This window comes from Harpia harpyja, chromosome 5 (genome assembly GCF_026419915.1).
Source record: "Harpia harpyja isolate bHarHar1 chromosome 5, bHarHar1 primary haplotype, whole genome shotgun sequence".
In the NCBI taxonomy this organism is placed as follows: Eukaryota; Metazoa; Chordata; class Aves; order Accipitriformes; family Accipitridae; genus Harpia; species Harpia harpyja.
The window spans coordinates 36862000-36875218 of record NC_068944.1 but is presented as its reverse complement, the minus strand read 5'-3'; the positions used below and the strand labels follow the sequence as shown (position 1 = coordinate 36875218).

The 13219-nt window shown below is 43.7% G+C and overlaps 1 protein-coding gene across 1 annotated transcript; it reads left to right on the top strand.

The window, feature by feature from the left end:
* Positions 1-2768, top strand: MOS (MOS proto-oncogene, serine/threonine kinase). The gene has a single exon (XM_052787845.1). It carries the CDS (start codon positions 1719-1721, stop codon positions 2766-2768), a length of 1050 nt encoding a protein of 349 aa, XP_052643805.1. The 5' UTR covers positions 1-1718.
* The last annotated feature ends 10451 nt before the right edge of the window (positions 2769-13219 follow it).

Sequence of the window (13219 nt, the reverse complement as noted above, 5' to 3'; positions counted from 1 at the left end):
CTCTTGTACTATTCGAGTGCCTTCTGGGAGGGGCAAGGAAAGAGGAGCCTGGTGTTGTCAGGCAGTCCCATCTGCAGGGACTGTCCCACCCAGGGCCATTGAGAGGCCCTCTGGCATCCCTAACTCTTTGCACTCTCACTTGTTAACAACTCCTATAATGCATATTAGCACCTATTTATCTAGTTCTTCCCCAGCCTGTCTGTTCCACACTGGCAGGTGATAACCCGAATTCCCCATTCTTATTCACCTCTGGTCCAAGTTTGCTTCCCTGTGAATTGTGAAGACAAATTTCTCCTGATAGTCCTAAGTCTCAGTACCAGGGAACATCTCCATCACTGATTTGCTACAGAGTGATGCCTTTGAACTGATCTAGAGATCAAGCAGGGTCAGAAGATATCTTGGGACATCGGATATGTCTGTTGAGGTGAACGACCGAACCGGTCTCAAGGCGGAAAACACTCCAGTTCTGCTAGCACATGTTCTGAGCACCCCTGAAACCTCCCTCAGTGCATCTGCGCTGCACCTTACTCATCCAGAGAAGCAAAACAAAAAGAACAGAAAACACCAGGAAAACTCTGCAGGAACTGCCTGCGGAGCCGATGCTGCCCAGAAGTAAACTCTGGAGAAACAGGCACCACCTATCTTTGAAGTCTCATGGCAGGATCTGTATTGGCAAAGCTGACATCCAGAGGAAGGTTCTGAAGGGCGAGGAGGTGGGAAATGGGCATCAAGCTTTCCAAGATATTTGTCAACATGTACAGAAAGATACTTACTGGAATATTCAAAACCACTTAGCTGTATAGGTCCTGTAAGGATGCTTTGATGCATGGGCAGTACAGCAGGTACCAAACACTAAGGCAGTTAGCATGAGCGCTGTGAATATGTGAAAGAAGGTTCAAAAGAGCAGAAGCCATTCTGAAAAAACACTGGGACCAGCAAGGCAAAATTACGTTTGACTTCTGCCAAAACAGCTCTGTAAATTTAGCAATAAGTTTACTAAGGAGGATCCAGAAATAAAACACACACCTGTGGTAACTGCATGGGGTGTGTTGGGAAGATGACCAAATATTTATGTATAATTCTAGTTACTATATCCAATGGATGATACAGAGCCATCAGTTGTCTTTATGCTGCTATTAAGGTTACTGTCCTGCATGGGCAGAGTTGAGCAGCAAAACCAGTCCCCTTGTCCCAGTCATGTTTAAGTGGCAGGTTTCTACAAACACACTTTTGTATTTAGTTATGCCTGCTATAGCCTCATCAAATGCTAGCACTCACCATTTCAGCTGCTTCCTCTGACAATGACTTTGAGCTGTTTAATGCATCTGATGATGATCATTCCTGCCTAGAGCCATGGTGAAATGCATTTACCAATCACTGCTTTATCTAGTCCTGAGGTATTTTGCTAGAGGCATTCAATGGGCAGAACATCTCTCTTTTCTCTTGAGATTAGAAATGATGTGGAATACATGAGTTAATATCTTTTTAGCTTTAAATCCATTTGCCTTGACTTTCTACAGATTTACTGCAGAGTTGGAGCAGAATGTTTCCAGGTGAGCCTGATTGGGTTCAGCTAGTTGTGACAGATGCAGTTCATTTGGGGGCGGAAGGGAGAGTGGTGAAGAGAGGATAAAAGGCTTTGGAAGCCACTGTAGAGTCCTTTCTGTCAGGGAAACTTTCCAGTCTTCTTAGTAACTGCCTGTTTTCTCCATCTTATTATGCCATCACCCATTCCTCTTAATTGTTTTCTTCCTTTGGAGTTTTCCCCCTCTGCAGATTTGCGACCCTGCAGCAGCCCCTTAGTTATCCCTGGCAAAGACAGCAAAAACTTCTTGGGGGGAGCTCCTTCAGTCAGGACTCGCCGCTTGCCTCCACGCCTGGCCTGGTGCTGCATTGATTGGGATCAGCTCTGCCTCCTGCAGCCCCTAGGCTCCGGGGGCTTCGGTTCGGTCTACAAAGCCACCTACCATGGTACCACTGTGGCTGTGAAGCAGGTGAAGAAGAGCAGCAAAAACCGGCTGGCGTCACGACAGAGCTTCTGGGCCGAGCTGAATGTAGCCCGGCTACAGCACAATAACGTGGTACGTGTGGTGGCTGCCAGCACGTGTGCCCCGGCCAGCCAGAACAGCCTGGGCACCATCATTATGGAGTACGTGGGCCACATCACCCTGCACCACGTAATTTATGGCACTGGCGATGTGTGGAGACAGGGCGAGGATGATGACGGAGGATGCGGAAGGAAGGCCCTGAGCATGGAAGAGACCGTGTGCTATTCTTGTGACATTGTGACTGGCTTAGCCTTTCTTCACTCGCAGGGCATCGTGCACTTGGACCTGAAGCCTGCAAACGTCTTCATCACTGAGCAGGGAGTGTGCAAGATCGGGGACTTTGGGTGCTCTCACAAACTGGAGGAGGGCTTGTCCCAGAGCCCCCACGTTTGCCAGCAAGGGGGCACATACACGCACCGTGCCCCCGAGCTCCTCAAGGGGGAGAGGGTCACTGCTAAAGCAGACATCTACTCCTTTGCTGTCACCCTCTGGCAAATCGTCATGCGAGAGCAGCCCTACCTGGGTGAGCGGCAGTACGTGCTCTATGCTGTGGTAGCCTATAACTTACGCCCTTCGCTGGCTGCTGCCATTTTCCACGAGTCACCGGTGGGCCGGAGGCTCCAGAGCATTATTAGCTGCTGCTGGAAGGCTAATGTAGAGGAGCGCCTGAGCGCAGCCCAGCTGCTTCCCAGCCTCAGGGCCCTCAGGGCGAGCCTCTAGGAAAAGTCGGGACTCTCACCATCTCTTTTATTGTCAACTTCTCTTCCCCTCCGCCTTTCCTCTCAACATAATGTATTTAGCCCCTGTGTAATCTAAAGGTTTTGTTGCTGTTTTTTATACTTTTAAAAAAAAAAAAAAAAAGAAACTGCTTTGTTATAAAAAGATTATAAATAAAGAGATTTAACAAAACTGTGGGTTTTTACCGTGGGAGGGGATAGAGGCAAGGATCAAGACGTTGGCAAATACGACTTTTTCTGGTTGTGTGCTGCCTTGCTCAGGGAGAAACTGGGGAATGCGATGTGGAGAAAAATACTTGTTTTCAAGTAAGTGAAGTACAAAAAAAGGGCTGCTTTTGGAGGGTTCTTTGTACATAATACCTCTTGGTATCTCCAAAATGTCAGATGCGAGTAGTTTTTTTACACTAGCTAGGTTTGTGCATTTGAGCTTTTCCTCTTCATTTACCAAGGAATGAGTACGCATCACAAATCAATGAATGTAGAAAAATAAATACAGAGTGTTAGTGGGGGTTTTTCTTGTTCTTAGATGTACTTAATTTCAGTAAGTATGCTGTTTCTGAAATGGAAAATGTGAACTACCCAATGTCACCATTGAAATAAGGAACCTTTTTTTGTCAGCGTAAGGCTATTAAGAGTAAGAAGATGCATTAACAACCTGTGCTTTTATAAGATCTCCATGCTACCAGGTGTGTTGCAACTTGCTAATTGGTATACTGTAAACTTTAGTATATGAAGTATTATAAGAGTATCTTGTGTGGAATAGAAAGATCCCAGGTTTTGGAGGTACAGGGGGAGTTTAAAAAAAAAATAGGGAAAATGTGAAGGGAGATGTATAGATACAAAACCCTCATAAATCAAGGTAAGGGGGGGATTACTCGCCATTTGCAATGCATGGGTCAGTATTAGACAAGATACTGGAAATACTGAAAAGGAAGATTGCTGAAAGCAGTAATAATGATACTCTGCTGGTGCTCAAAGCACACACTGTTCGACTATCCGCTGGGCTGCTTATGTCTTACCTACTGTCTTTCCTATCTGGTTGTAATGTGTCTGGGAAAGGAAGTGCTGTAGGCAATGCTGAAGACAGAGAGCTCTGATCCCTGATTTATCAGAACTGGTAATTATAGATCTGTCGAGATCTCAACCCTTATCTGGAGCTATGAAGATCCGACTACTGTAATTGATAGTGCCATTCTGCTCAAAGACTCAGCTTCTTTTTCAAACAGGAGAAAGAGTGATGTTTCAGTCAAATTGTTTTTCTTCTTTCCCCTTCCTCCCCCTTGCTTCCATTCTGGAAGAAAAATCCCAAAGGAATTGAGCCAGTTTCCCGATTTCTGACACACATCTGTTCTTAGCCCCATGAAATCCTGGAAATGAGCAACTATGTGAATTTGAGATGATCCTGTAGGTCTTTATGGTATTTGGGTTGGTCATTGAAATTAATGGTTTATAAAGCATATCTAAGCTTAACTATTTCTTGCCCCTTAAGTGGAACTGTAAAATGCTGGCTGGAATCAAAAAACCTGAGGTAAATTCTGGAATAGATTTCCTGTGTTCTCTCTGTCAAAATAATTATGCTATAAGACCAGAACTTATGTTTTTTTCATGTTGCGTAACTGTTATCATAAGCCAGTTACCTTTTAAAATGATTGGCTGAGGGCATGTAAGATAAAATGTCGGATAAAGCCATTGGCATGCCTCACCTTAACATCAAGCCTTACATAAAAATGTTTCTCCAGTCTTCAAAAGAATATAAAAAAAAATGGAATTAAAGTTTTTTAGTAGTTCCTAGATGCTTATGTGTTGTATTTGTTTTGCCAATCTAGGTAGCTTGTTGCTTAAACTGCTAGAAACTTGATATTTTGTGCTTAATGATACTTTAGCATCAATAAGTGCTACTTGAGTCTCTGTGAAAAATCAAGCACCCTTCAAATTCTCTGTTATACTTGACAGAAGAATACTGGATGGCCAAGACCTACTCTTGAAGCATAATCAGCTCTGCAGATGTCTCTGTCAATTTTACTGGATTCTCTTTTGAGAGGGAGTGAGAACTCTGCACAGCACTCAAGATGTAGGCACATCATAATCTGCTGTCATAATGATGTTCTCTATTTTTTTAGTAACTTCTAAGATTTGATTTGCTGCTTTTTGATTGCTAATGAGCTTTGAGTTAATACTAATCAAGAAACATCTCAGGCCTGATAGCTCAGAATCCATGGTTCTACGTGATGAGGATTATTTTGCCTGTTTGCCTCACTACATCAATCTACCTTGAATTTCCTTCTGCCAGTTTGTAGCTGGCCCTTGCACTCCATGTCCTAAATAGCTCCACCATCAGCAAATTTGTTTATCTTATGGCTCACCCTCTAGCACTTCACTTATGGATGTGCTGAGCAGCACAGGACCCTGTGAAACACCGGTGGGCACTTTCTGTAGTTGAGAGAACTGACACTTTACTTTTACCCTCTGCTCCTATCTTTTGACTTATCCAACCCAGGGTTTTCTCTCCTAAACATGGTTGCTTAGTACCTTTAAAAAGTTTGCAGTGAAGGATTTTTCAAATACCTTTGGAAACCCAAAGGGAACATATCGACCAGCTCCTTATCTGCATGCTGCCAGTGCTCCTAAAGAATTCCTATGCAATCCTTCCAATCAAAGCAATATGGGCTCATTCTAAATAAATCATCTATGTGTTTGTTAATTCCTTTAATACAGTATCTGCTAATGTATCTTGTACAGATGTCATTCATGTAATTAGGAAAGTTATTTCTTAAAGACTTCCATGGGATATGGTCCTGGAGAGAGAAGAGGCCCGGGACACCTGGTTGATTTTCAAGGATTGCCCTCTCCAGGCTCAAGATTGGTCCATCCCAATGAGCAGGAAATCAAGCAAAGGTGGCAGGATGCCTCCCAGGATAAACAAGGAGCTCCTGATTAAACTCAAACACAAAAAATAAACATGCAAGAGTTGAGAGACGAATGAGAAGTCTGGAGCAAGGAAGACTTACCATTGGTAGAGAAGGCTCAGGTTAGGGAACATTCAAACAAGCAAGACATACACAAGTTCATGGGACCTGATGGGATGCACTCACAAATGCTAACCGAGCTCGCTGATGTCATTGTGAGGCCACTCTTGATTATCTTTGGAAGGTCGTGGTGGCCAGGAGAGATTCCGGAGGACTGGCAGAAAGTAAATCTAACTCCTGTCTGCAAGATAGCCAAAAAGGAGGATCTGGAAAACTACAAGCCAGTCAACCTCACCTAAATCCCTGGGAAAGTGGTGGAACAAATAATTCTGGAAACCATTGCCAAACATATGAAGGACAAAAAGGTGATTGGGAGTAGTCAGCATGGATTTATGAAGGGGAAATCATGCTTGACCAACCCGGGAGCCTTCTGCGATGAGATTACTGGCTGCTGGATGAAGGGAGAGCAGTGGCTGTTGCTTATCTTGACCTTAGTGAGGCTTTTGGCACTGTTTCCCATTACATCCTTATAGAGAAACTGATGAAGTACAGGCTACATAGTGAAAACTGAAAACTAGCTCAGCTGCTGGGCTCAAAGGGTTGTGATCAGGGGCATGAAGTCCAGCGGGAGACCAGTCACTAGTGGTGTACCCCAGAGATCAATACTGGCACCAGTACAGGTTAACATCTCCATTAATGGCCTGGATGATGGGACAGAGTGCACCCTTGGCAAGTCTGCAGTTGATACAGAATTGGATGGAGTGGTCAATACCTCAGATGCTTGTGCTGGTATTCCAGAGGAGTTTACCAAGCTGGAGAAATCTGCCGATGGGAATCAACACAGGGAGCTGCAAAGTCCGGCACCAGGTGGAGGATAACCCCGTGCACCAGTACAGTCGGGGGGCTGACCAGCTGGAAAGCAGCTTGGCAGGAGAGGACCTGCAGCTCCTGGCAGGCACCAAGTTGAACATGAGCCAGCAATGTGCCTGTGCGGCAAAGGCAGCCAACAGCATCCAGGGGTGCGCTACAAAGGGTGTTGCCAGCTCTTCCAGAGCATTGCCAGAAGAGATGATTCCCCTCTTCTCACTCAGCCCTGGTGAAACACATCTGGAGTGCTGTGGCCAGCTCAGGACTGTGCCGGAACAAGAAAGTCATGGATGTACTGGACCAGGAGTGCAGTGAAGGGCCACTAAGCTGATCAGGGCATTGGAACCTCTGCATGTGAGGAGAGGCTGAGAGATGGATGGGACTGTTCAGCCTGGAAAGAGAAGGCTCAGGGGGATCTTACCGGTTTGTATAAATAATGACGGGAGGCAGTAAAGATGGAGCCAGTCTCTTCTCAGTGGTGCCCAGTGACAGGACAAGATGCAATGGACGCAAACTCAAGGACAGGAAACTCCATTTAAATGCAAGAGAAAACATTTTTACTGTGAGGATGGTCAAACACTCGAATAGGTTGCCCAGAGAGGCTGGGGAGTCTTCATCCTTGGAGATATTCAGAACCCAACTGGACATGGTACTGAACAAGCTGCTCTAGTTGACCCTGCTCTGAACAGGGAGTTGGACTAGACAACCTCCAGAGGTCCCTTCCAACCACAAAAGTTCTGTGATTATAATAACATTTATAGATGGTTGAATTTCAGACAGCTCCTAAGTTTTCCTACAAAAATATTTCTAGCATCAGCCTATTTTGAGTTTCCTCCAGGGACAACACACGTGCAAGGAACACACTTTGATTCTTTGCAATGGCTTTGTTGTCTTGGGGGGAATCAGGTTTCAATGATTAGGGGTTTTTTTTGGTTTGGTTTCGGGTTTTTGTTTCTTTCTTTTAAGAACCTGACATCAGTAGATCTACCAGAGAAGCTTGAGAGATTTCTTGTTCTTGATATTCAGAAAATTATAAATTATGGGGTTTATGTTAGTTCCTTGAACTACTAACTTACGTTAGTTCCTTTTTTCCATCTATTTTTATATTTAATCCACCAGAGTTTTATCCTTTTTGTTTTCTTCATCTGGACACAGCTTCTGGTTTTTAAAAGATGCCTTCTTGCTTCTAAAGCTGGCATAAAAGCTAATGAGTGTAGCTGCACATTGCTCTTTAACTTTGTCACACTTGCATACCTCCATATAAAATGTTAGCAGAAGACACATGATGCTAGCAGAGCAGTTGCAGACAATTGTGTTGTAACTCTTATGGGATTCTGTTCATCCATTTTTTTCTCTAAGTCTTTCTAGAAGCTGGTTTTGTTCCTTATCTCTCTTTCCCCATACATATGTATGCAGCACAGTTCCAGATGGTTAGCAAGATATGGTTATAAGTCAGAATAAACCTTAAGGGCTACTTGTACCTAGTTTATTTATTCTCTTCATTCCTGGAACTGATCACCAACAGCTTGATCAGCCTAAACAGAAGATTTATTGAAGGCCTGGAGAAAGTGCTACAACCAGGTAATTGTAGTTTATCCGTATCTTGCTATGCTTTCTAAACATGAAACACTTGTGAAGCCAGTGCTGAGGATCCTTTGTATGGCTGCCTGTATTGGCTTTGTGTGGCAAGGTTTTGGTAGTGGGGGGGGGTTACAGGGGTTGCTTCTGTAAGAAGCTGCTGGAAGCTTCCCCTGTGTTCGAGAGAGCCAATACCAGCCGGCTCTAAGACGGACCTGCCGCTGGCCAAGGCTGAGCCAATCAGCCGTAGTGGTAGTGCCTCTGCGATAACATTTTTAAGAAGGGAAAAAAAAGTTGGGACAGACGAAAACAGCAGCCGGAGAGAGGAGTGAGAACATGTAAGAGAAACAACCCTGCGGACACCAAGGTCAGTGAAGAAGGAGGGGGAGGAGGTGCTCCAGGCGCCGGAGCAGAGATTCCCCTGCAGCCCGTGGGGAAGACCATGGTGAGGCAGGCTGTCCCCCTGCAGCCCATGGAGGTCCACAGTGGAGCAGATATCCACCTGCAGCCTGGGGAGGACCCCACGCCAGAGCAGGGGGATGCCCGAAGGAGGCTGTGACCCCATGGGAAGCCCACGCTGGAGCAGGCTCCTGGCAGGACCTGCGGATCTATGGGGAGAGGAGCCCACGGAGCAGGTTTTCTGGCAGGACTTGTGACCCCGTGGGGGACCCATGCTGGGGCAGTGTGCTCCTGAAGGACTGCACACCCTGTGAGAAGGACCCATGCTGGAGCAGTTCGTGAAGAACTGCAGCCCGTGGGGAGGACTGTCTCCTGTGGGAGGGACCCCACGCTGGAGCAGGGGAAGAGTGTGATGAGTCCTCCTCCTGAGGAGGATGAAGCGGCAGAAAAAGAACATGTGATGAACTGACCATAACCCCCATTCCCTGTGCTGCTGGGGGGGTGGTTGGTAGAGAAGCCAGGAGTGAAGTTGTGCCTGGGAAGAAGGGAGGGGTGGAGGGAAGGTGTTCTGAGATTTGGTTTAATTTCTCATTACCCTACTCTGGTTGATTTGTAATAAATTGAGTTAATTTTCCCCCAGCTGAGTCTGTTTTGCCCGTGATGGTAATTGGTGAGTGATCTCTCCTGTCCTTATCTCAACCCACAAGCCCTTTGTTATATTTTCTCTCCCCTGTCCAACTGAGGAGGAGGGGGAGTGATAGAATGGCTTTGGTGGGCACCTGGCATCCAGCCAGGTCAACCCATCACACTGCCCCAATCATCCAGCCAACCAAATATAAAAAGGGACATCACTTTTTCTTTTTGTGGACTAAATGCCTTGGCAGGATATATATACAAGCATGATGAGTTTGAAAGGCTGAACTAGCATTCATGTCCTGGTTGGCTCTGTAGGGTCTAGCAAATTTGGAAGTATGGGATCCAGTATTGTACGGATGCAGATGATGCAGCATCAGTGTAAGTCTGGGCACAGTGGTATTGTAATATGTCTTTGGGCTGTGCCCTCCAGCCCTCTGCCAGCAGGTATGCTCTATTCAGGGCATGCGTTACCTGATGCTAAGAACAGGCTGGACCTCCTCGAGTAAGAGTGACCATGCATCTTGACTGTGCTCTTAGGAGGGAATAAAGCCTCATTTGTCCCATCTGGTAAATGTCAGATCTCTTATGTCTTACCATCAGTAAGTTCCAAGTTCCACAGCTTGATATAATTATTTTCCTTGGAAACTAAACTATTCTTGTATTTAGGTTTGGTTTTTTTATAGCAGCAACTTAAGTGCCATTTCTGGGACCCCGGGATGCCATGTCACAGTGGCCATTTTCTCACGGTGAGCTGGTTTTTTGGTTTTGTTTTATGTTCTCTGTTCATAAGTAGCACAAGCTGCCTTTCAAACTTCCATCTCTGCAGCACTGAGAGCTAACTATTCAAAACTGGGTGGGTTAGCTCCTTCCTCATAGCAGTCTGGGGTAACCACAGCCTGCATGGAAACTTCAGCTAGTTCTCATCAATCTCCCAGTACCTAACTTCTGAATCTGGCTGCATTTACTAATTTCAGCAAGTACATGTTAAAGAAGATACTGTAAAGTGCTTGCATTCTCATGTCTAGTCATCAATAGCAGTAGCTCTGGACATATTAACCATATGAGAGTGTTACATTTTGTGCTTTCTTGGTTACACAGATAGCATTGTCTACTAAGGGAAAGCATGAATTAAAAGTTCTAATTTTGGCCTTTTTTTCTTTTTTTGTAACTAATGGCATCCACCACCCCCAACCTCCCACTCGTGTCTCTTTTCCCTCAAATGGGCACATGGTCAAAACTTGACAGGATGCAGTTAAGAAAGAGATTTTATGTAATTTTATCTAATTCAAACTGAATTCCCAAACAAGAGCCAATACTAGTTAGCACTGAAATAGTTTTAGGTCAAAATTAAATTTTTTCCTGCTTTTCTTCATGATGAAAGGCAATTTCCACGTGCTCTCTTGAGTTCTGTGAAGTGCAAAAATTTAGCAGTCAAGTGATTATAAGACAGACAAGAAAAGACGGCTAGAAGCATGGGAAGTATGCAATTGTAATAAACAGTTTCTAGGAAGAATAAGAAAGAAGGAAAAGAAAAAGCATGGAAGCGTAATTTTTATCGTTCTGTATTACTCTTCACTTAACTGTAGCTATTACTGAAGGTTTAGTGTCTTTGGTTCCCAAATAGAAATATCAACAGACATTTCATAATCAGTTTTTTAAAAAACGTAAACATAAACTACAATTCTGATGCTACTTTCTTTATTTGGGGGTGCGGTGAGTGGGAATATTACAGTTAAACATATTTGATAATTAGCAGGGAACAGTTATCTGTTTCTCTTTGACATAGCTTCTGGCTTCCCATCAGGCAGGAGCCTCTGTAATGCTGCTCCAGGCTTGTTCTGTTGTTTGCTTCTCTTTGCCTGGAGGCTTCTTCTGTGCTCACTCACTTCATATTATTTTTCTTTTTTTCTTCCTTTTTTTTTCTGGTATCATGCTTTATCTCAACCCAGAAAGAAAGATGCATCAACACTATCTTCAAATGATAAAAATACTATATAACTTGGAGGTGGTCACATCCTTAATACAGAAGGTAGGATAGGAAGCATGAAGATGTAAGTGGGAAGATGTATGGGTTGCTTCTGTATTCTGTGGTAAGATATATCTGCAGCAAAGAATACAAAACAAAAAAAAATGTTTTACAGAATATACCACAAATATTTGTAAATTCAATCGGACTTAAGTGGATGCTTATTATTAGACTTGTGTATCAATTTTTGCAGCATTAGCATCTGTGTTTATAAATTCACCCACTAGAACAAAGATGAAAATAGGGGTAGAAAATGAATGGTTATTTTTAAAATTAACTGTACTTTGAACATTTTACTTATACTTCATTTTAGGCATTTATCTGCTGCAAATACCTTAATGCAGTGCTCAAAGAGCCTCTTTCTATGCTTCAGTTAACCCAGCTGCCAAATATTTGTCTGTCTGTCAAATGAAAAGCCTTAAAACCAGTTGAAGAAGGAAAATGGAACAAAAAAAGCATATTGGCATCTATCCCAGTCTGCCCTCAGCTAAGGATGCCATGGAACAATTTGACAGTAGAGGCACCATCCGCCCCTGGACTTCTCTGAGCACGAGGCTGAGTTTTGCTCCCTACCCAGCCTGAAGTTCAATAGCCTGAGTGTTCAGCAGAGCAGGGAGGTGATTGCATTTGCCTTTGCAGGGCACCTGGGATAATAGGGTAATTCATAACTTAATAAATATTCTACTGCACATGTGCCAGGCTACAAAGAGCAAAGTAGGCTGCAAATTGGAAACGTAAATGTCCAGCTCTTTTTAAGTTACTCCCCCCAGAAGGGCGGAAGGAAAACCAGTTTTATTTTCAAGCCATGTATTTTTCTCAACCACTTACTTCAAAAATGGTAAAAGAGTTTTGATTCAGATATGGCATAAGTGAAGCTGGCCCCAGAGACAAGTATAGAAAGTTGCACCTGAACAGAGATAGTAAATAAGCTGACTGTAAATAAGGGAACTGATAGGCTGGATTTTTTTTTTTAATGATAGTTAATAGTATATATTATATAATACAGTACATTTAGAGAGATACCATATACTTTGGCCACATCCTTGTTTCTCTCTTATCTAACAGTTCCATTAAAATGGTCTGCAGATAACACAAAGGCCACACAAAAAGCTTTTGAAGGAACGTATCATTGCACTGACATGCTAGTAGATGAATGTCACCCGAATTTCTCTTTGTATAGAAAGTGACAGAACTTCTCCAGACCTCCCTTAAAGTTGTCAATCCTTGTATAGCTTTTGGGAATGAAATGATTGCTATTAGATATTCTCTAATTTAAAGGGGAGAAAACCAATATTCTTAAAATTTAATTAATCATTCCTGTCAACAGCTGACTTTCAGAGGAAATAATTTAAATTTTTTTAGAATGTTTTCACACTTCCATAGTTCATTTTAAAAGTTGTGTATTGAATTGCAAAGAGCATTTTGAAAAGTGTCCTAACCATAAAAATGAGCACTACCTGACAAATCATAGCGAGGGTAGTACGAAAGAGCCATTTGCACAGGGAGACAAGGGAGGTGGCTGGAGGAAGCAATGAGACAAGCCATAATCAGGGAGAGGGGAGACACCCCCAAAAATGAACCTATTTGCTACAAGCCTTTCAATCAGTGAAGTTGTCATTGAAAAATAAGTTCATGCTGGTATGTGAATTTCTGTGTTGTATACTAGAGCTACCTGCCCACTGGACTGTCAGGACCCCGTATGACTTAAACTAAGGTCTTGAACTAGTGCTTAAAATCAGACAAGGCCACTGATTCAGTTCAGAGACGTCACCCACTACCACCAGGTCATAGCAGTCTCTTGTTTAGTTGAAAGAAGCATAGCCTTCCCCTCACTCCCATCCCCAGCCCCCCAAAAACCCAACCCGTCAAAATGAAAAACTGGCTAATTTTAAATGCTCTGCGAACCATTACCAGCGCCAAAACTGTCTGTGAGGCTTTTTTTTTCTTTTCTTGATGATTGCA

What these genes read in the sequence shown, in the direction of transcription:
- MOS (XM_052787845.1), top strand. Translation starts at nt 1,719, where the DNA reads ATGCCATCACCCATTCCTCTTAATTGTTTTCTTCCTTTGGAGTTTTCC.